General features: G+C 34.8%; 1 protein-coding gene and 1 pseudogene across 5 annotated transcripts in view; both read right to left on the bottom strand.

The window, feature by feature from the left end:
* The window catches only part of TRAPPC8 (trafficking protein particle complex subunit 8), an 87,884-nt gene that overhangs the window by 57,545 nt on the left and 5,621 nt on the right, over nucleotides 1–24,718 (bottom strand). For 4 of the 5 annotated variants that reach the window (XR_012380052.1, XM_025886434.2, XM_025886432.2 and 1 more), the window contains exons 2-11: nucleotides 22,813–23,007; nucleotides 14,439–14,528; nucleotides 13,456–13,630; nucleotides 10,507–10,660; nucleotides 8,293–8,386; nucleotides 7,193–7,449; nucleotides 6,735–6,850; nucleotides 5,874–6,024; nucleotides 4,373–4,473; nucleotides 2,997–3,102 (exon numbers count right to left, since the gene is read on the bottom strand). Coding sequence is in view for 4 of the 5 variants with exons in the window: in XM_025886434.2 (XP_025742219.1) it covers nucleotides 2,997–3,102; nucleotides 4,373–4,473; nucleotides 5,874–6,024; nucleotides 6,735–6,850; nucleotides 7,193–7,449; nucleotides 8,293–8,386; nucleotides 10,507–10,660; nucleotides 13,456–13,630; nucleotides 14,439–14,528; nucleotides 22,813–23,007 (1,439 nt within the window). In the remaining variant the exon portion in view is untranslated. The remainder of the gene's footprint in view (nucleotides 1–2,996; nucleotides 3,103–4,372; nucleotides 4,474–5,873; nucleotides 6,025–6,734; nucleotides 6,851–7,192; nucleotides 7,450–8,292; nucleotides 8,387–10,506; nucleotides 10,661–13,455; nucleotides 13,631–14,438; nucleotides 14,529–22,812; nucleotides 23,008–24,718) is intronic. The other variant, XM_025886433.2, reaches the window with a different exon arrangement.
* LOC112835334 (cytochrome b-c1 complex subunit 7 pseudogene) lies at nucleotides 19,855–20,262 on the bottom strand (annotated as a pseudogene).

Raw genomic sequence — 24,718 nt, 5'->3', positions numbered from 1 at the left:
TTCTTTATCCATTCATCTGTCGATGGACATCTTGGAAAGAGCCAAGATGTCCATCGACAGATGAATGGATAAAGAAGATGTGGTATATATACACACACACACACACACACACACATATATATAGACACACACACACACAATGGAATATTATGCAGCCATCAAAAGGAATGAAATCTTGCCATTTGCAATGATGTGGCTGGAACTGGAGGGTATTATGCTGAGTGAAGTAAGTTAATCAGAGAAAGACATGTATCATATGACCTCATTGATAGGAGGAATTCTTAATCTCAGGAAACAAAGTGAGGGTTGCTGGAGTGTTGCGGGGTGGGAGGGTGGGGTGGCTGGGTGATAGACATTGGGTGCTATGGTGAGCACTGTGAATTGTGTAAGACTGTTGAATCACAGACCTGTACGTCTGAAACAAATAATACATTATATGTTTAAAAAAGAAGAAGAAGAAGAAGATAGCAGGAGGGGAAGAATGAAGAGGGGGAAATCGGAGGGGGAGACCAACCATGAGAGACTATGGACTCTGAGAAACAAGCTGAGGGTTCTAGAGGGGAGGGGGTGGGGGGATGGGTTAGCCTGGTGATGGGTATTAAAGAGGACACGTTCTGCCTGGAGCACTGGGTGTTATATGCAAACAATGAATCATGGAACACTACATCAAAAACAAATGATATAATGTATAGTGATTAACATAATAATTTAAAAGATAAAAAAAAGAAATTGAAGATAACACAAATAAATGGAAAGATATTCCATGATCATGTACTGGAAGAATTACTATTATTAAAATTACCATACTTCCAAAGCAATCTACAGATTCAATACAATCCCCACCAAAATACCAACTGCATTTTTCACAGAAATAGGACAAATAATACTAAAATTTGTACGGAACCACAAAAGACCCCAAAGCAATCTTGAGAAAAAAGAACAAAGCTAGAGATATCACAGTTCCAGATTATAAGACACACTACAAAGCTATAAAAATCAAAACAGCATGGTACTGGCACAAAAATGAGTCACTTTGACCAACGGAACAGAGTAGACAGTCCAAAAATAAATTCATCCTTATATGATCAATCCATCTATGACAAAGGAGGCAAGAATATACAACAGGGGAAAGTCTCTTCAATAAATGGTGCTGGGAAAACTGGACAACTACATGGAAAAGAATGAAACTGGATCACTTTCTTACACCATACACAAAAATAAGCTCAAGATAGACTGAAGACCTAAATGTGAGACCTGATGTCATAAAAATCCTAGAAGATAATGCAGTAATTTCTCTGACACTGACCGTAACAGCATTTTTCTAGATATGTCTCCTAAGACAAGGGAAACAAAAGCAAAAATAAACTACTAGGACTACATCAAAATAAAAAGCTTTTGCATAGTGAAAAGAAACCATCAAAACAAAAAAGGCAGGGGCGCCTGGGTGGCTCAGTTGGTTAAGCGACTGCCTTCGGCTCAGGTCATGATCCTGGAGTCCCGGGATCGAGTCCCACATCGGGCTCCCTGCTCAGCGGGGAGTCTGCTTCTCCCTCTGACCCTCTTCCCTCTTGAGCTCTCCATCTCTCATTCTCTCTCTCTCTCTCAAATAAATAAATAAATAGAAATAACTTAAAAAAAAAAAACAAAAAAGGCAACCTACTGACTGGGAGAAGATATTTGCAAATGATATACCCAATAAGGGATTAATATCCAAAATATATAAAGAACTTAACGACTCAACACCAAAACATAAACAATCCCATTAAAAAGTGGGCAGAGGACCTAAATAGACATTTTTCCAAAGAAGACATACAGATGGCCAACAAACTCATGAAAAGACGCTCAACATTACTCATCATCAGGGAAATGCAAATCAAAACCACAATGAGATATCACCTTATACCTGTCAGAATGGCTAAAATAAAAAAGAAAAGAAATAACAAATATTGGCAAGGATGTGGAGAGAAAGGAACCCTCATGCCCTGCTGGGAATACAAATTGTTATGGCCACTGTGGAAAACAGTATGGAAGTTCCTCTAAAAAACTAAAAATAGAAATATCATATGATCCAATAACTCCACTAGTGGGTTTTTACCCAAAGAAAATGAAACCACTGATTCAAAGAACTATATGGACCCTTATGTTTATTACAGCATTTATTTACAATAGCCAAAATACGGAAGCAACCCAAGTGTCCACTGATAGACAAATGGATAAGGAAGATGTGGTTTATACAATAAATATACAAATATACAATAGAACATTCACAGCCATAAAAAAGATTGAACTCTTGCCATTTGCAACAACATATAGAAGGTCCTAGAGGGTATTATACTAAGTGAAACAAGTCAGACTGAGAAAGACAAAGACCATATGACTTCATTCATATGTGGAAACTTAAAAACAAAACAAATGAATTAAAAAAAAGCAGAATCAGACCTATAAATACAGAGAACAAACTGAAGGTTGCCAGAGGGAAGGGAATAAGGAAATGGGCAAAACAAATGAAGGGGAGTGGGAGATACAGGCTTCCAGTTATGGAATGAATAAGTCACAGGAATAAAAGGCAGCATAAGGAATATACTCAATGATACTGTAATACTGTTGTATGTGACAGATAGTAACTATACCTGTGGTGAGCAGAACCTGAAGTATAAAGAAGTTGAATCACTATGTTGTACATTTGAAACTAATGTAACATTGTATGTCAACTATACTCAAAGTAAAAAATTAAAAAACAAAAAAAGAACCTAAATAAATCAATATTGCTATGCATAAGTCAAAATCTAATTCATAAAAGATGTACATGTTGGTACTTAATAATAATGTAGACTTAAAATATAGAAATAAAATTAATTCAACAAATAAGTAACCATACTGTAAAGTCCCAAAAAGAAATTTCCCTCTACTCTGTTTTGCACACTCTCTCAAAAAAAAGAAACATTTTTTAAAATTTATGAAACATTACTGAAGTAAATACTACACATTTTTAGTACCTCACTAGTCAACCGTATTAGGAGAGCTGCAGCCTCTGAATATTTGCTTTGGCTTTTTAAGATTTCAGCACTAAGCAATACACATCTCTCAGCCAATACCATATTCCTAAAGAAAAAAAAGACAAGAAAAATATAATTAGCACTACAGTAATACCTTATTACATCACAGTAACTATGTGTTCTCACAGAGGGCTGTATCTGCTGCCAGAATCTCTAAATACATTCTAGAATAGATTGTAAAGTTTAAGAGGTGGGATCCAAAACTGGCTCCACCACTTATTAGCTGCGGCCCTAAAGCAAGTGAAACTCTTCAAGTTTCACTCTCCTCATCTGTAAATGAAGATAGTAATCGTACTCGCCATTTCATAGATTTCATTGTTATGAAGATTCAATGAGTGTGTAAATTATTTTGGCATAGTGGCAAATTCCGGGCACACAAAAAAATGTTAATGATTATTAGTGCTGTGTTGTAAACGCACTGCTATTACTACTATCACTACTCCTTAAACAATATTGTAAGAGACAGAATTACCTCTATATCTGTCTTCCAACCCATCCATTCTACATAGAACAGTCAGATCAATCTTTCTGAAAAATAACTTTTATTACATCAAGCCTTTTACAGAATATTCAAGAACTCTCCATTTGCTACTACATAAATTTTAACTACAGCTTAACAACAATGATAAATGAGAATGAAGGCTCCCCACACCAATACCTTTCAAACACCTTTTCATATACATCCTCTAACCTAGCCAGGACCCTATTCCCTTTCACCAGTGATGATGCATCCAAAACAATATTTCTGCCAATCACAATTCCTGAAATGTCTTCATGGCTGTCAAATCCGAACCACCTTTCTTTCAGATCCATTCCTCAAAAATCCTATGAAACCTCTCTGACCACTTTCTGGATCAGTTCAGTCTCCTCACAGGTGGCAAGTTCTAACTCCTATGGAGTTCTGACAGAGCTCATTATGTGTACAAAACACTTCTCATTTTCTTCCCTGGACTATTATTTAACTCTTTGTGTTCTGCCTATTTAACAAGAAAAGTTCAAAATGGCTAACCCCTGGCTTAAGAGTAGTTTAGGTTAGAAATGTCCCCACAATAAAATCACCCTCACTGTAACATATAACGTCAACATTACATATAACAAATTCCTAACCACAAATCCAAACAAAATAGGAAGAGAAAGGACGTAATAAAACACTAGTTTTAAAAAATCACCTCATCTTGTCTCTGAGTATATTAACTTGATTCGGGAGCTTGTTTAAATTTAAAGCATGAAAAACAAAGAACCATTTATACCTAATAACAATATAAGTGTTAAATTTACCTCTAAATGGATAGAACATAAACATTCTAGTCACCTACTTGCAGATATCCCTATATGTCTGGATTGCTGTATCCATGTAATGCGCAGGGTATGGCCTAGGTGCTCCTGGCTGAAGAAAAGCGGACACTGCTGCCATTTCCTAAAGTAAAAGACATTATTTATACTACTTCAAAAGGAGAAATATTCTTATTATTAAGCATTTGGAAGCCTACAAATTGGACTGAAGTTTACTGGACCTTTTTATGTATGCAAATGTATAAATTTAATGGATTAATGCAGACTTAAAAAATAAGTTTTTATAGACTACAAGAATTTTCAGGTATTCATATGTTATAGGAGATATGACTTTATTTTACAGGGTGAAACTATTTTCTCTCATATAATTGCTACTAATACCTCTACCTAAATGATTTAAATATGGTATTTATCAGATTGTAGATAAAAATGAAAAAGCTTACATTCCATAAAACCATAGAAATCTTTTGCCGTACCTTTATAAAATTCTACCCATATACAAATATTCAATTAGCAGTTACATAATGTACATGTTATAAATTCATACCTATGTTGTATTTATGAAATAACATTAAGTATTTATGATTTCATATTCATATAGTCATTATTTTAGATGAGGTTAGAGAATGTCTGGCCAAGGACAAATTATATAAGTTTTTAAGCACTTCAACTCATAAAGATTTCAGTTCCTGAACAAGGTTTTCAAAAGTTAGCAGACGTTTTTCATTAAAAATACTATAGAAATAAAAATATAATTTTGCTATTTTAGCTTTACATTAGTTACCTATTTTAGTTTTATACATACATAATATTAAAACAAATGCAAAATAAATGGCAATTTTTAAACGAGTGTCTACATGATCATTTCCAATGAAATATTTATTCTTATACATTTTTGTTCTTCACACTTTTGTTTACAAGCTTATATATTTTTAAAGTGATTATGTAGAAAGGAACAGTGTTAATTTTACTCTTTTCTACACACAGAAAGCAGATTATGCATTTATGTATGACAACTTTTTTAAAAAATGTTATAAGGCGCCTGGGTGGCTCAGTTGGTTGAGCGACTGCCTTCGGCTCAGGTCATGATCCCAGAGTCCTGGGATCGAGTCCCACATCGGGCTCCCGGCTCAGCGGGGAGCCTGCTTCTCCCTCTGACCCTCTCCCCTCATGCTGTTTCTCTCTCTCTCTCTCTCTTAAATAAATAAAATCTTTAAAAAAAAATAAAATAAAATAAAATAAAATAAAATAAAGTTTCACTCAATATAATAACTGAAATTCAAATTAAATTTTCCATACACAAAAATTAGAATGTACTAGCCAAAGCTAAGACATCAACTCTCATATATGACATACTTAAATATACTAGTTTGATGAAAATCCATCAACTCAACATAAACTAATTCAAAACCTATAAAGCATTATATCCTCTTTGAGTACAACTTCATCCCTAGGTATTTTGCTTGCCATTTCATAAACATGAATTTCTAAATCATTTATGATAACAGAAGAAATTATACCAACCAAGGCACCAGCTGCATAAAGCATTGCTTGATCATTAAGAAAATCTTTCTTTGCAGTATGATAGCAGCTATAAGCCAAATCATAATGCTGCACCAAAAAGCATAAGTCAGCCATTTTTCGGATTTGAAGCTCTGGTGCTTCTGGTGGATACCTGTAAATATAAAATAAATTTAAAAAGTAATTTGTAATTTATGATCTCTAAACCATTAAATATTATAAAATGTCTTAACAAGCTGTTCAACTGTCTAAAACATTAGGAAAACGAATCTGGTCTTACAAGAATTCTATCTCCAACAAGAGACTGTCACTTCTCAGAGATATTTGGAAACAATTATATTTATATAATTTATAGCCCTATACTGAGAACTTCTCAACAGCAGGCAAGCATTTTCTCCATAGTCAAGTTACGAAGCAAATGGTTAATTCTAGGTGACTAACTTTATATATAACCAAGAAAAACATAAAAACCCAAAATGAATTTTATTTTCCCTTAAAACAAGATTTTATATTAATGAAAACTGTCTAAATGTATGCCATGACTCAGAATCACTAGACCATATTTTACTTTAGATGAGTTATTAATGGACACTTAATCTAACTTCATCTTTTTACAAATAGGGAAAGAAACCCAAAGTAAGGGACTTTCCCAGTTCTTATTTATTTTTAGATATCTAATTACCTAATGGTTTAAAAAAACTTTTTACTATAATTAACTTATAGTCACTGTTCTTATCTACTTCAGTTTTAACCAATATGAAACTAAAAATCTAAAAAGATAATCATTTTTTGCCGGACATCACAGAGTCAAACACCAGGCAGAGTTAAACACAGGAAAAACAAAAACAATAATATTTTACTCACAGCAATCCAGATGTATTTTTCAGCTCGTTAATGCTTTTTTCTGGAACTTTACTGCCACTAAACCATTTTTTAGTTGCAGAAAATAGAGATCGACTTAAACCTTTTCTTGATATTAGCTACCAAAAAAGATTGTTACAAATATGAGAATTTAATAATTTACTTTTACATACAAAAGAATTCTAAATAACTAAAAGCTTTAAAAGTGAGCAAATATTCACTTTAACAACATCGATTTAAAGAAAATTGTTCAATATGCTAGCAAAATCCTTAGTGTAAATGAGTAAGTACCTTCCAGGATTTAACAAAATTTCATCACTAACAGTGACACCAAAAAATCCTAATATTGATCTATCTTAAAAAAAAAAAGTCAAATACTTTAAATAACTTACACTACTATATTCCCAAGTTTACCCTTCGCTGAAATTTTAAAAATACTAATCCGAACAATTAAAGCTTACCTGATCATTTAATTGCCGAATTGTTTTCTCTATATGGGGCAAAAGGCCCCGAAACGTGAACTCTTGTATAAATTGTCGAATTCTATCATGATCAGTAAGAGTTAAACATGCACCATGAATAATTCCAGTATTTGCTTTCTTTGTTTCATGTAATGAAGCAGATTTTACATGATCTGGGCCATCAATGCTGTTAGAAGGGTCACTGGATGAGTCCAACTGAAGTGGGTGAGCTCTAAAGTTATTTGGTAAGCCATCTACTGAAAAACAGATCTTTCTTTTACTCTCAGAATGCAAGAGAAAATTGTGATATTACTACCATACTGCTAAAGAAAAAAAAGAACAATGCTGGAACCCTTTATCTTTCTGTATATCTTATAAGTCTAAGATATAATAAGATTAACATTTTCCCTCCTAAAATTATAGAACTTGGGTTAATACTTGTTACACATAATAGAAATTTAAAGATTCATGTAAAAGAAAAATACAGTGTTAAAATAATAGAGTCATTTTAAATAACACAGCTAATAAAAATTTTTAACAAAAGAAATTTTAGAGCTGTCACCATCAAAACTGTAATTTAAAATACAGAAATAAAGCTCTCAAAATCATGTCAACTTTGAGAATAATTAATGCTGCACACAGTATCTTCCCCCTTGCTTTCTACAAATAACTTAAAAGAAATATGAGGGGCGCCTGGGTGGCTCAGTTGTTAAGCATCTGCCTTCGGCTCAGGTCATGATCCCAGGGTCCTGGGATCGAGCCCTGCATCAGGCTCCCTGCTCTGCAGGAAGCCTGCTTCTCCCTCTCCCACTCCCCCTGCTTGTGTTCCCTCTCTCGCTATGTCTCTGTCAAATAAATAAATAAAATCTTTAAAAAATAAAAGAAAAGAAAAAAATAAAAGAAATATAGTACTCATAAATTTTTAAATGTCAAAAAAAGTCAAACTCAAATGATCCAAAAAATTCTTCAAAGGAAAAGCTAATCTACCCATTTTTTTACTATGAAAATTTCCTTCATCTTTTATCTGTAAGGATTAGCATGTTGTGAGAACACTGCATATTTCCAATCAAAAGAGAAACTTAGAGAAAGTATATCAAGACCTTTGACTTCGTTATCTAATCCATCCAATGAAAGCAAGTTACTATCAGAATTCTTATTTGAAGTTATAGTACAAGGGCCATCTTCATACGATTCCTATCAAAATAAAATAAAAAAGCATTAGCAGTTATAGTTAATCATTAGTTTAAGATACCACCAAATCCATCAACAACTTCTGCTAACTGTAAGCCTCATCTACTTGTTTTAGCAAAACACTTTCTTTCCAGTCCTTCAAATTCTGAACTTCTTCCATCTTATCATTCCAATCCACACCTCCTATATTCCTAACTTCCCTTTCACATTCAATCTACTACCCTAATTCTTCTGACTTCAAATGATCTCTATCTCAGTTTTCCTGTTTACATATGGTAAGTACATGCCCAAATGAACACCCATAGAACCGTCTGAAGTAAGAAATAAATGCGAAGAGAGATGCTAGTCAGGAAGGGGAAAATAAAAGGGATGTTATGGAATCTCCTGGGTCATGGATACAGTGTTAATAGGCTGGAGTAATTCTGAATACATCAGAGTGTGTTAGAAAAGTATCCAATGCGACGTTTATTTGTACAAAGGCACTAGTTTCTCAGTCAACGAAAAAACTTAAAATAAAAATACCCAGCCAACGAAAAATAAATAAATAAATAATTAAAAAATACCCAGACTACTCTGAGAGTAGTAAATCTGAGGTACTATTCTGAGTGTCTTGCTTTCAGAGAAATATATAAGCTGGAACTTAACAGGATAAAAGTGATTAGGACAAGAAACAGTCTGAAACCACCATTCAAGAAAGAGCTGAAAAAACCAGGTATAGTTAGCCTGGAAAAAATATAAAAGGGGACATGGGAACTATATTTTGAAAGTTGACTAAATGAAAAACTGGTCCCAAAGGACCAATGAGTACAAGCAAAGGGAGATGATTTTTGGTTGATCCTCCAGCTGTTCAGACATGGAACAGGTCACTTAAGAGAGTGAGTACTAGATGAGGTTATTCATAGGTAAAGGAAATTAAAAGTATTAGGTTAGATTTGATAAGCTTTAAAACTATCTTCCAATCCTAGGCTTCTAGCTATAGAATTTCTGATACCTCTGTCTTCTGTTGTAAGTTCTCAAACTGGACAATCTGACTTATGCTTCCCTTCCTTAGGATGACTGGACTCTAAATTCCTTTTTTCAGTATTGTTCCTATTCTGAGTGTGGCCCGGAAAGACCGTATTTTAAAATAAAACTCCTTCATATTCAACTGGTTCTTTTTTTCCCCACTTTTCCCCAGCATTATCTTAAAGTAAATATCAGTATAGCACTATATCTGGATCAAAAATTCCATATGTAACATAGAAAAATAAGGTAAACAGATTATTAAACAATATTTATATTGGGACATCCAAAATTACATAAACTATAATTGATATTTTTTAAAATATCACAAAGTACACATGTAGTTTAAATGTACAAAATACAAATACATTTTCCATTTACTTATGAAATCCCCCTTCTATACAGAAAACAGTCAACTCTTGATTATCTGAACTAAGCATGGGAAATGGTCACCTGACTACTACCAAGTGGCATACAATTCTATCTAAAAAGTTTGACAGACCATGAAAACTTATACCTACCCACTTCAACCCATAGACAACAATTAACATTACTCTAGAATTCTAGATTAAGAAAGGAGCAAATTAGGAAGAAACAACACTTCCTGAAAATTCAGAAGGAAAGGAAATCAAAAGAAAGTTAGGGAAAAAAGCCCACCCACCTAAAAAGTATGAGCTCCAAAAGGTGGCCATAAGAACAGCATGTTGAAAATGAAGGAAGGCAACCCCAGAGCATGTGGATAATAAAGAATTGACTGTAAGCATTCATAAGGAATTAAAATGTACAAGTAAAAAATTCTATTCTCTGCATGTCTAGCCAATCTAATTCAATTCTTAGGTAATTCACTTTTCATCTTTTAAGAAAAGATCAAGTAACACTGATGTTATATACCTGAAAGGAGTACACATAAGGGATTATGTATTAGTTAAAACAGTGTTAAACCACTGAATTAAGAGCTCACATGCTGATGGATCAGAACTAGCCAGATTCCACAAAATAAATATTAACAATTCTACTAGTTAGATGAAGACATAAAAAAAAAATTCTACAGTGATATCATTATGTCATAAAACTGAAATACAGCTTTTGTGGTTTGCTTCATTGTTGTTTTTTACATATACCTGGTTTTGAATACTATTTTTCTGGAGATACTGACTCCAAGGATCTGGTATCTGTTCATCTGATGCTCGATTAGATGTTCGAGAATTAATTTTAAGTAAATAGCAACCCTGAGTTCCATATTTCTGTTTCATTTCTTCATAAATTGATTCAGCTCTAAAATAAAAAATGGAAAAAAAAGTTTGTAGTAAATGGAGAGCATACCTTAAGCAATAATAGATAGTAAAATAATGTAAAAATCATCCCCAAGAAAGGCAGAACAGAAAATCAGAGATAAAATAGTAAAAAAATTAAAACAAAGATCATGGTCCTAACTGAAATTTAGCTAGCTTGGTTATCACCTTAAAACAGAGTTACCAAGGGCGCCTGGGAGGCTCATTGGTTAAGCGACTGCCTTTGCCTCAGGTCATGATCCTGGAGTCCCAAGATCAAGTCCCACATAGGGAGTCTGCTTCTCTCTCTGACCCTCCCCGCTCTTGTGCTCTCTCTCTGTCTCTCATTCTCTCTCTCTCAAATAAATAAATAAAATATTTAAAAAAAAAAAACAAAACAGAGTTACCAAAATGTGCTTCATGGAATAAAATTTTGCAAGATACTCCTACATTATTCAAAGAGAGGGTTCTGGTGGTCAAACCAGTTGGAGACGAAGCCAGGAGACCACGTCCAAGCCTCCCATTTGCAAATAATGTCTGCTGTGAATTTCCAAAGAATGGCTTCAAACTTATAGATCAGAAACTCTTTCAACTATGACAACCAGGCTTTGGGAAGTAAACTTTTGGAAATTCCATCTTACATAACAAACATTTATCAAAAAAAGTGCTAAACAGAAAAGTATAGCACCCCAAAACTTCGAAAACATCTTTCACCTCCATAGTTTACCCTTCCCTTGTCTTCAAAGGGACACAGTTCAAAGGAAGAAAAAGAGAGAAAATTGAAGAGCAGCCAAGGTATTTATTGCGTAAAATCCACCCTTTTTTCTTGGAAAATTTATAATAACCAGATCTATGAGTTACATCTCAGACTCAACAAAAACCATTTTTATTTCCATGCTTTAACTAAACTATGCTAGTTGGTAGGTAAAAAGATAATTCAAGTGGTAAGACAGCCTAAGAACCAAACAGCATATTCTGATGAAAAATGAAATTTTAGTACATAGAGCCAACCTAATTTAAACGGCATCTTTTTAGTTAATTAGCCATCTAGTGCAAAAAAAAAAAAAAAAAACCAAACCCAGAAATCTTATATCATATTCAAATGTAAAAAATAGTACTACACAAATAGCAGGCCTGACAAATTATTAATTCATATTTATACACTATAAAATTAAGACCGGATAAATAGGGGCACCTGAATGGCTCAGTCCTTAAGCGTCTGCCTTCGGCTCAGGTAGCCCCGCAATGGGCTCCCTGCTTGGCAAGAAGCCTGCTTCTCCCTCTCCCATTCCCCCTGCTTGTGTTCCCTCTCTCACTGTGTTTCTCTCTCTATCAAATAAATAAATAAAATCTTAAAAAAAAACTGAATAAATAAGTTATAAATTTGTATAAACAGATACAAGTATATGTGTATGTATGTATATACACTTAAGTACAATAAACTGCTCACTTTACCAATGATACTGCTTAACATACGAACAACTGATCTAATCCTGAATTACTTAAATATCCTAGTTACAACTATTCAATATGAAAGATATATACCATATTGAACTGATAGAAATTAATTTTATTAGCCAGTTCAAATTATTTCTATTTATACAATATACCTTATCCACAGGCTACAGACTGTTTATGATTTCAAAAAAATCCCAAATAATAATTATTCCTCAGAAAAGTTTTTTTGGTTATAAAGGAAAATTTACAGGGTGCCTGGCTGGTTCAGTAGAGCATGCAACTTTTTTTTTTTTTTTTTAAGATTTTATTTATTTGACAGAGAGAGAGCACAAGCAGAGGGAGCAGCAGAGGGAGGGGGGAGAAGCAGGCTTCCCACTGAGCAGGGAGCCTGATGTGGGGCTCAATCCCAGGACCCTGGGATCATGACCTGAGTGTAAGGCAGACGCTTAACCGACTGAGCCACCCAGGTGCCCCAGAGCATGGGACTCTTGATCTCAGGGATGTAAGTTCAAGCCCCACACTGGGTGTAGAGATTACTTAAAAATAAAATCTTAAAAAAAAAAAGAATAAAAATAAAAAAATAAAAAGAAAGGAATATTTATTTAAAAGATAATGGTATGTGCTCTAGAACAACAGCAAGAAACAATTATTTTACTGCATTTCCTAAATGGCACTGAGAAATCACAGTGACAGTTTGAAACAAAAGATTAATTTGATCCACATCTTCAATCAAAAGTCAACATAAACTCTAAAACCATAAAAATAAAACTGCATTTTATGTTATCTTATTTTTCAAGACTTATTTTTAAAGATAAGTTAATCATTTGTTCCAAAGATAAAAGGACTATGGCAACTCACTAATAATGATTATTAAAGAGCACATAAGAAAGAAATGTCTCAATGTTTTTGAGACTGTGAGAATATCAAGGCTAAAAATATAAAGTGACAAGAGGGTGAAGAGTGAAAAAAGAAGTGTCTTTAAAAAACAGTCAAGAAGTGAAAAGTCAGAGAAAAACTGGGAAGGAGAAAAGAAAAACACAGGAAATAATTTAAAGTAAGAAATAACAGCTAAGACCTATGGGTGTAAAATGGCAGGCACTTTTGTACAACATTGTAGTAAGAGATATATAGTGAAAGGAAAGTTTGGATATGCACATGAAATCTAACATAAGATGACTGTTGTCAAATATAACTCTGGAATAAAAGATATAGTTAAATGTTTTATTAATAAGCTTTTACTTTCTTAGATAAAAAATACATCTAAAATTTAAACAACCCATGTCCAAACTAATGTTTAGTCATTTAACAGGGAAAATTTTAAATTAAAAAAATAAAGCTTACCTCTGTTCATCTCCTGCACTTACATCATGTAAAAGTACATAATATTTAAGGGTATTTGGTATAAACCACTTGGGGTAGGAATAGTCACTGTTGTGCTGAATTCGATGCTGTTCTTGTGATAACTTTGAAAACTGTTCCACAGGTTCAGCTTCACTAGATGATGCTACCAACATACCTTATAAACCATATTAAGGTAATTATCACTTAATTAAGGTAATTATCACTTATCCTTAATAGGATAATATTTATCCTGTTAAAACTTTAAGGAGATTTTTCAAGCTAAAAAAAATCTGATTTCATAGATTTTCACTGCAAACACAAAATAATTCCTCCAACATTTCCAAATAATTCAAGGTTTTAAATCTTAGTTTTTTGTTAACAGTTTTTTAAGTCATTTACATATATAAGGGAATCCATGAACATAAAAATAAACAGTATCAAAATTATACATCAACATCCTCAACAACTCTGCTGAATCCTGTTCCTCCCCAATCCATCTCACTGCAATTTCCTATCTATCCTACCTCCTAACTTCTCTCTGCAACTTCATTAAGAAAACTAAAAAGCTATAATGGTCAGAAGAGGTTAATAGCTATAAAACGGGTTACTAAAAAAATGGAAAACTGTCTCTAAATATGAGCTTCTGCATAAGCAATTAATTTTGAGGCAATCAGCAAAAGCAGTTAACACTGACAGTTTACCTTTCCTCTTTGTAAAATGGCTTAGAAACTTATTAAATGTGGAATATTTGAGCTGGAGAAAAGTATTCTCACTTTGTATTAAAAAATTAACTTCTTGCAACCAATCTTGTATCTAGAGTGCCATTTAACAAAAACAACAACAAAATCTTGAAGCATCATCAATAAAAAATAATTTCGCCATTCTCCATAGCCTCTCAATAATTTTGCCTTCATAGAACTATTTCTGAGATTGATAACTTCCAAAACATTTCATTTTAAGAAAACGCAAAGGTCAAAGGATACATGCTAAATAGTGGTTCAGAAATTCATGATCTGATGCTGGCATCGACTGAAGAAAGGTCTCTCTATAAGACTCAAACCATGGAGTAGTAGCTAAAATGAACAATATATAAAATAGTTAAAACTCCTCAAAAGAATCAATTTACAACAGACAATATTTTAAGTCCATACTCCTAAAAGGTGTGAAAGATAACTCCCAGCAGTAAATAAGCATTTTTCACTTGTACTTAAGGCTATAAAAATTTTTCACCTCTTCTTTAAGATTTCACCTCTTCTTTAGGGTTTACATATATATGTATTTGCAAAAATAAAATTGACTTATTCCTAAACCTATACAATGATCCCAAAACCTACTTACCTATTCATCCTTTAAATATTACCTATATGAATAAAAAGATTCTAGAACTAAAGTTTCATGCCTCTGCCACTAGTCACGTTGTCACAAGTGGCTCTTCTTCATAAATATCATTTCAAAGCAATGGTTTCTCAACCAAGAGTGATTTTGACCCCCAGGAAATATTTAGCAATGTCTGGAGATGTTTTGGATTGTCACAACTAGGGATGGAGACAGGTGCTACTGGCTCCTAGGGAAATACATCAGAAATGATGCAAAACATCCTACAATGAAAAGACTAAGACAGCTCCCCACAAAAAAGAATTATTTGGTTCAGAATGTCAATAGTGGTAAGGTTGACAAGCTCTACCTTATAATTTGATTACTTGAGTATGACAATAACAAAACCTTTTAAATGAAATTTCAAAGTATACTTACCTTATAATCAAATATAAAGAGGTGTATTTTCACTTTTTAATAAATGTATATAATGCAATCCTTAAAATGTCAAACCTCTCTTGTTCCATGCTAAGCATTCTACAATTTTTTTTTAAACTTACTTAAAGTTAAGTCATTAGACTGGTCATTTCACAAGGTTTAAAGAGATTATCTAAATCAATTTTACTAAAAGACACTCGATTCCGGGCCCCTGGGTGGCTCAGTCATTAAGCATCTACCTTTGGCTCAAGTCATGATCCCAGGGTCCTGGGATTGAGGCCCGCATCGGGCTCCCTGCTCCGCGGGAAGCCTGCTTCTCCCTCTCCCACTCCCACTGCTTGTGTTCCCTTTCTCGCTGTGTCTCTCTCTGTCAAATAAATAAAACCTTCAAAATAAATAAATAAAGACACTCCATTCCTAGCTATTTATGCTGATTACCAAACCTTTCATCTTAATCACTAAAAACAGCAAATATACTTTGTTCACATTATAATACTATATTAACCAACTGGAAGGTAAAGGGGAAAAAAAACCATTCATCTTGACCAAATAGTAATATCTAACCTGGTGCCATATATATATATATATATATGTAAAATTTTCACTCCAACAAACACCTTATGAGAATAATTCATATATTGTTTAGGAGGGCTATCACTGTAACCATTTCATATTCATTGCTATGAGAGAAAAAGCATTCCCAGAAATATTATCATCTATATGAAAAGTGGCAAAAATTGGAGAATAAATGACAATAGTAGTCTCTGTTACAAAAACCAATTTTCTAACCAATATCCTATATCTTCCCCCCCCAAAACAGTGAAAATTAGTCTGTCTAGAAAATGACTGTATATTTTCACTCAGCACCAAGGATAAGAAAATTTGGTTAAATAGGAAGGAATCTTTACAGATACGGGGAAATGTTCTCTATCTACTTTATTTTTCTAGTTACTTTGCTGCTTCGCTGCTGCTTCAATTTAACAAATAATAGGTAAGTTGTAGATACATAAAAAGGTGTTTGTTTCATGATGAGGTTGAGGAGTTTTTCGTTTTTTTTTTTTTGAGGAGCTCTGAATAAACAAATTAAGTCTTCCAAAATGGCTATTCACTGTAATGCTATCTGTAATAAATGACTAGAAAGCCCATACGCTCATTAGCAGGGGACTGGTGAAATAAAATATGGCACATCCATTAAAGGATGCACCAGGTAGCTGTATAAGAAGGGGGAAAATCTTTATATATTACTATGAGGTGCTCTCGTGTGTGTGTGTGTGTGTGTGTGTGTGTATTTGTTAAGATTTCATATATTTATTTTTATTTGAGAGAGAGAAAGAGGGCATGTGCAGAGCACGGAGGGAGAGGGAGAGAGAGAATCCCAAGCAGACGGCACCCTGAGCATGGCTCCACCTTATGACCCTGAGGTCAAGACCTGAGCCAAAATCAAGAATCAGAAGCTCAACCAACTGAGCCACTCAGGTACCCCCAGGATGTATTTTTAAGTGAAAAAAGGCAACAACAGAAAAGTATACATTTTTGTATAAGAAAGGGAAGAAAATATACAGCCACACACGTATTTGGTTTACACTGTCAAAGAGAAACAACAAAAGGATAAATTTAATAAATGCAATTATACATAAAGGGAAAAAAGAGAAAAGAAAAGAAAGGGGAGAGGATAAAAGCCAGCCCTCCGTGAACGTACTGTGTTTTATAGTTTTGACTTTGAAACTATATAAATGTCTACATAAGTAAAAATAAAAATAAAATCTAATCAGAAAGAAAAAAAGCAGGGGCACCTGGGTGCCTCAGTCCGCTAAGCGTCTGACTCTTGATCTCAGCTAAGGTCTTAATCTCGGGGTCGTGAGTTTAACCCCCTCTCCATGCTGGTCATAGAGTCAATTTAAAGGGAAGGAAGGAAGGAAGGAAGGGAGGGGGGGGGGGGAGGGAGGGAGGGAGGGACACATACATACACAATGGTTGAAATAATACTTTCTAATTACTGGTGCAAGATACCAGGTACTCAACTAAGGATATAAGGATTGAAAGAAAATTTTTAAAATATATATAGTAGAATTGGGTTTTATCCTTCAGAAAGGTCACACTAGAGTTGATACAGTAAGTTTTCCCTTTAGCCACATGTTTCCTTGAGGGGCTAATTAAGAAGTCCTCCTTCAGTTTTTCTACTGAAATAATCAACAGCATCCTTCCTTTTTTTGCTTTTTCAAATGATAGGTTAAAAGATTTTTGTTAACAAAAGACTTATTTAACACTGACAATTCTCTCACCTTAAAGATTATCTTGTACTTATTTTGAAATGAAATCAGCATTTTGCTCATACCCCTTTTCCATCTCCACATGTTTTGTTTGAAATTGAAACAGCAACCATGTTATCCTACCAGTTAAAGTTTTTCTATGCAGAATGTACTTTGTCTTGGTACGGAAGGGTAAAGAAGGAAGCTAGGAGCTGAAAAACATAATGCTCTATCCTCCACCCACACTCACAAAATGCAGCTTTCTCTGTCTCTTTTTTCTTCCCTTCTTAGTGCCAGTAACTTGGGACACAGTCATTAGTGTGCCCAATACATATCTAACAAAGGTTGCCAACAACGAGCTAGAGACCTAGCAACTCTGGTCCTTGTCGCATTAAAAACCATTAAGAGAAAAACACTGGATATCCTAAATAAAAACATATGAACATCATCTGTATATTACATTTTTTCCCTTCCTAATCATTCACAAAAGCTGAAATTGCCAGCAAAATCACTATTCAAAATAAACAAAAAGAACTAATAAATATTAACAAATTCCAAATAATGTTGGCACTTACAACTATGGAACTTTAAACTGTCGTAGATACACTAAAACATATTTTCAGAATGAAAATATTCAAGGGAAAAGAATGAAATAATTAAATGTTGTATAATTATTTAATTCAATAAAGGTACAGCCTCAAGGTCAAAAATATTTGACACTAATCAGAAAACATGGCTTAATTCAGAGGATCTTAGAACAGGAAAGTTATAACAAACTAAAACTAGAACTATTATGTAAAATTTATTAGCATTTCTCGAATCATTAAAAAACTTTAATATGAATAATTACATACTAACTTCTTCTATTTCAAAAACTCCCTTGAGAACTATTTTGTGACTATTTCCATTCAAGTCTTTTCAGAAAAATCAGCAAAAATCAAAATATTCTAAAGAGATGTTTATTTATGCCCAATTTTTAAATGTTAAACTTCTGACACCACAGATTTTTTTAAGTAAATTGTCCTCTTTTTAAACTATACTCCTTTTGGGTGCCTGGATGGCTCAGTTGGTTGAGCGACTGCCTTCGGCTCAGGTCATGATCCTGGAGTCCCGGGATCGAGTCCCACATCGGGCTTCCCGCTCAGCTGGGAGTCTGCTTCTCCCTCTGACCCTCTTCCCTCTCGTGCTTTCTATCTGTCATTCTCTCTCTCTCAAATAAATAAATAAAATCTTTCAAAATAAATAATAAATAAATAAATAAACTATACTCCTTTTAACCCTTAGTATATCAAGAAAAAATAGTCACTGTCATTTACCATTGAATCTAATTGATCCTTAATATTTTATTGTATTTTTTATTTACAGAATTACAAATAAAGGCACACTAAAAAAAATTAGAAATTTTTTTTTTAAGATTTTATTTATTTATTTGACAGAGAGAGACACAGCGTGAGAGGGAACACAAGCAGGGGGGCGTGGGAGAGGGAGAAGCAGGCTTCCCGTGGAGCAGGGAGCCTGATGCGGGGCTCGATCCCAGGACCCTGGGATCATGACCTGAGCCGAAGGCAGACGCTTAACGACTGAGCCACCCAGGTGCCCCAAAACATTAGAAATTTTAGTAAGAGTTTAAACATAGCAAACTCAAATTTGTATTCCCAGCTTTCCTTGATTTAAAGACACACATGCCTCAATTAGGCAATGTTCCTTGAATACAACTAACTGTTCATGGTCATTCATTAACCTGGAACATATCCATCATGTAAACACTGATTCCAGATTCAAATACATCTCTAAGTTCTAGTTTATCATTACTTCTTTTTTTAAAAATATATTTTATTCATTTATTTGAGAGAGAGAAAGAGAGAGAGAGAATAAGCACATGAGCAGAGGGAGAAGCAGGCTCCCCACTGAGCAGGATGGCTCAGTCAGTTAAGTGTCTGCCTTCAGCTCAGGTCACATCCCAGGATCCTGGGATTGAGGTCCGCATCGGACTCCCTGCTCAGCAGGGAACCTGTTTCTCTCTCTCCCTCTGCCTGCCACTCCCCATGCTTATGCTCTCTAATAAATAATAATTACGGGTACCTGGCTGGCTCTGTCTGTAGAGCATGTGACTCTTGATCTCAGGGTCTAAGTTCAAGCCCCACGTTGGGCCTAGTTTACTTAAAAAAAAAAAAAAGGAAATTAAAAACCCCAAAAAAAAAAAAAAAAAATGATAAGAACAAACTGAGCCCAATATTTGGCTTTGAAATAAAGAAGTGAATAATATTTAATCTTAATATTGTAGACAGTAAATATTAACCAAATTTCTGTTTTAATAATCACAATAGACATTTATTTAAAGTAATACATTTGCAGCCCCTTTAGTTCTAAATTGTATATTTCAGGTTTATTCAACTTCTTAAAAATTTCTGAGGGCAGCTGCAACCAAAGATTTCAACTCCATGTTATTTCTTTGCCTATTCTTCTCTTTTCTTTCCCAAATAACTTCTTTCAGATATGGTTCAAGGTAGAATTTATCCTCCTCATATTTTGTCCACTGCTCTTTAGGCAAGATCTGATGCCTCACGGTCAGGTCCAGTGCCCTCTTAATGCGAAACATCCTGTCGTTCTAAAGGTTCTCAGGAAGCCTTCTTATGGCCTCTTTCACATCGTCATTCTCATATATTGTATCATCTCTCATTAACCCGTTTATTGAACCCTGCAGCACTGTAGTACCACTTTCGAATACCCTCCAGCCACCGGCTTGATGCTACAACAGCAGGCCTGCTAGCCATTTTGACCCACGACTACAGCATTCTTAACCAAAAATTTTGAAAACTACATTAGGAAGATGGGAAAAGGACAAGAGGGAATAATTAACCTAAATCTTCATCAATTATAGGGCGCCTGGGTGGCTCAGATGGTTAAGGGTCTGCCTTCAGCTCGACCCAGGGTCCTGGGATGGAGTCCGTGTCAGGCTCCCTGCTCAGCGGGGAGTCTGCTTCTCCCTCTGCCCCTCCCCACACTCGTGCTCTCTCTCCCTCTCTATCTCTCTTGCAAAAATAACTAAAATCTTTTAAAAAAAAGAAAAACTTAAAAAAAATCTTCATCAATTATAATGAGAAATCAATAAATAACATTTAAAATTGATTAAGCCATAGCCAGCCATATAGAGATAGTACTTAAAAATACTAAACAAAGGGACACTTGGGTGGCTCAGTCGGTTAAGCATCCAACTCTTGATTTCAGCTCAGGTCATGCTCTCAGGGTTTGTGAAATCAAGCCCAGCATCAAGCACCACACTGGGCTCTGCACTGGGTGTGGAACCTACCTGAGTTTCTCTCTCCCTCCCCCTCTGCCCCTTCCCCTGCTGGCGCGCTCTCTCTCTTAAATAAATAAATAAATCTTAAAAACAAAACAAAACAAAACAAAAAACGCTTAACTAAATACCAGAGGAAACCACTAAAAGAATTGGTGGGGCAGGGATGCCTGGGTGGCTCAGTCGGTTAAGCATCTGCCTTCAGCTCAGGTCATGATCCCAGGGTCCTGGGATGGAGTCCTGCATCAGGCACCCTGCTCAATGGGGAGCCTGCTCCTCCCTCTCCCTCTGCCTGTAACTCCCCCTGCTTGTGCTCTCTCTGTCAAACAATAAAATCTTTAAAAAAAAAAAAAAAGAATTGGTGGGGCAGAGACTCAGGGAGCACATCACGGTTGTTTTCTCCTTGTAAGTCTTTTCAGCATTTTATCTATGTGCACATATCATTTTGATAAATTTTTTTTAAAGTAAAAGGTACTGTGGGCTTTAGAGGTTAGGAAGATATTTGCAGTATAAAAAAAATATTTTTGTTTTTTAAATATGATAGTTAATCCCGCTCTGTGCCCCCTTAGCACTCTGACATATCAGATATGCCACATCCCTGTCATAGTGTATTATGATTATAAGATATTGTAAATTAGAATGTATTATGATTACTGATTTAGATGTTTATCTCCCCACCAGATTATGAACTCATATAACGTCTTATTCATCTCTATCATTGCAAAGCAAGGCATATAGTAGGAAATCAATTATTTGTTCCAAGAATCACAAAAGTGTTAAAGACCCTATGAAACAGAATCACAGGATTAAAGTTCTAGGAAAGGCCTTAAGAAAGAATCTAAATAAATTCTCTTGTTATCAAAAAATGAAACCAAGTCTGAGTAAGTGACTTATTCAAATTATCCAATTAACTAATGACTACAGTAGTATAAAAACATAGGACTCTCTGGCATTTATTGTCCTTCACATTTCAACATGAATTTTCCCTGGTGACAGGGGAAACAACAGTTCAAATTCCAACACTTACTCTCAGAAATACCCCAAAATTTTGTCTTGTGTTAAAACATATTATGCCAGGAACTGCTCAAAATACGTAACCTAAAATTCAGATTCTTTTAATATGTAAAAGATAACCATAATATTCTAAACTTAAAATAATCAAATTAACTTTTGCTGGAATTAAAGCTAATAACATAGAAAGATATCTAAACCAAATAATTCTACAAACGTTTCTAGCTATACAAGTGCGACGAACTAACTTCACGACCTAAAAGATACCACTTAAATTCTCTTTGAATGTTTAAAGAAATGCAAGCAGGTGCTAAAAGAATTAGATTATAAATTATACCAACCTAAAAAGATTACTTTATTAGGTTGCTGAAATATCCTGATTAGATGATATACTTTTAATCTTTTCCCTCTAAAAGTCTATTCCATTTCCCTAGCCTTTTTCATACTAGAAGAGTCACACCAAACATTGCCAACTCATTTTACATATTAATATATTTTACCTACCAATCTTATTAAGAAAACATTTTACCATTTAAATCAGATTAATAAACACTTAAAAAAGATTAAATATTTATTCATGTTATAAAAATTTCTTCAACTTAACACTAAGCTGGATAAAAAGTAAAATAAACTTACTGCTCTTTATTTTAGTATTACTTATGTCACAAAAAAATGTTTTTTGTCTACTGCTAGTTCTTTCATTCAAGAAATATTTACTATGCTTATGTTTTAGACATTACTTTAAGCACCGGAAAGAAAACAAAGAGCCTAAGTCCTGCCCTCATGGAGCCTTCTATTAACTTTACAAGGAGAACTATAAAAACATTTTCATTGTAAAAAAATAAAATGAAATCATGAAGTTCATAGTTGGCTGCCTACTTGACTGTAACCTCCATAAAAACAAGGACTGTTTTTTCCACAACTGTATTCCCAGCCCCTAGCACCTGGTAGGCATTTAGGTGTTTGTTGAATGATTTCCAAGATACAGAACTGCTTTTTCTAACAAAAGAAAACTTTACTTAAATAATAATAAAACTTACTACATACCACTGATGTTGAGGTCATAATCTCCTGCTGTAATCACATTAGCTACTAATCCTTCCGCAGGCTGACTGCCAGAAACAACATCATTCAAAAGCTTCCGAATGGCTCCAGGCTGAGGTGGTTGGGTGATAATGTTGCTTACTGCTATCTTCAGATTTTTGATTACATGAAGCTGATTATTAGGATCTCTCATATGAACTTTAAAAAAAAAAAAGGAAAAAAAGTTGGAATTAATTCTACACAATGCATAACCCAACTATAACAACAATAAACAATTGGGTTAATACTTCACAAAAAGAATGCTTAAATCAGAAAACAGAGGGGGCACCTGGGTGGCTCAGTCAGTTAAGCATCTGCCATCTGCCTTAGTCTCAGGTCATGATCCCAGGGTCCTAGAATCAAGTCCCATATCCAGCTCCCTCTCCCTCAGCCCCTCCCCCCTGCTTGTGCTCTTTCTCTGTCAAATAAATAAGAAATAAGAATTTTGGGGGCGCCTGGGTGGCCCAGTTGGTTAAGCATCTGCCTTCGGCTCAGGTCATCATCCCGGGATCCTGGGATCAAGCCCCATGTCAGAGCCTGCTTCTCCCTCTCCCTCTGCTCGCTGCTGCCCTTGCTTGTGCGCCCTCTCTCTCTCTAATAAATAGAATCTTTAAAAAAAAATTTTTTTTTTAAAAAGGGGGGTTGCCTGGGTAGCTCAGTCGGTTGAGCATCTGCCTTCGGCTCAGGTCATGACCCCAGGGTCCTGGGACTGAGCCCCGCATCGGGCTCCCTGCTCAGCAGGGAGCCTGCTTCTCCCTCTCTCTACCTGCTGTTCCCCCTGCTTGTTCTGTCAAATAAATAAAATCTTAAAAAAAAAAAAAGAAAGAAGCAGAAATTCCAAATGGAACAGTCTTCCAGAAATACAACTGACTTAGACTACTTCCTTATATACCAAAAGGGCTAGCCAGACAGTCTAACCTCCCACAATGCTGCTACTGCTCCCAATTTTCCTATTTGTAGGTCCTTTCCTTCCCCCTGTGTTTGGACTTGCCAGGAACCAATCCCCATCCATACCAAAACCCTAATTCTCACCTCACCCTCAGACCAGTGCAGGGCAGTGTGACCTGTGAGATCTGTGGTATCAATGCCAAAAACAGTAAAGGGGAAGAAAGGGAAATTAAGTGCTGCATGTGGGCTTCCTCTGCTTCTCCTAGTGTATTGCCTGCATTCTCAGCCCTATTCTACCATCAAAAAAGTCAGTGCCCACCCTGGTGCAGGATGTTGATAGTAGGCAGGCTGTGTAGGTGCTAGAACATGAGGTATATGGAAACCCTGTATTCTCTGCTCAATTTCGCTATGAACATAAAACGGCTCTACAAAATAAAGTCTTCTTAAAAAAAAACAAAAAAAACCCCATAATGCCCAGATCCCTTCTCCTACCCCAGTATCTCCTTTTAAAAATAGACAATAATCTTTTAAAAATAGTATATATGGTATAAATATGTGTACTTATAAGAATAAATACATATGTAAAAAGTATACATGCAAATTCCATTATGATTGCCCACGATGAAAGGTAGGAAAGGGAACTTCAATGGTATAATGTTTGATTTCTTGTTAAAGGAAAGGAAAAAATACAATGTAAATATGACATAAAGATTAATATTAATTGGTTCTGCATAATGGGGAGCTGGGTAGTAGGAAATTCGCTTCTCTGAATTCGTTTGTTTTCTAATTTAAATAAACACCCACAAGCCTCTCTCCCTAATTAAACTTCGCAGATAGTCTATGAAATAGAGAAAATGAAAAATATGAAAATACCATGTTGTATTTCTGATATTTTAAGAATATATTGTGTAGGGGCGCCTGGGTGGCTCAGATGGTTAAGCGTCTGCCTTCAGTTCAGGTCATGATCTCAGGGTCCTGGGAT

The sequence above is a fragment of the Callorhinus ursinus genome, unplaced genomic scaffold (genome assembly GCF_003265705.2).
Source record: "Callorhinus ursinus isolate GAN/ISIS: 27379988/994484 unplaced genomic scaffold, GSC_fseal_2.0 scaffold11, whole genome shotgun sequence".
Lineage (NCBI taxonomy): Eukaryota > Metazoa > Chordata > Mammalia > Carnivora > Otariidae > Callorhinus > Callorhinus ursinus.
The sequence above is the reverse complement of the archived record's forward strand: the minus strand, read 5'-3'. Positions and strand labels throughout refer to the sequence as shown.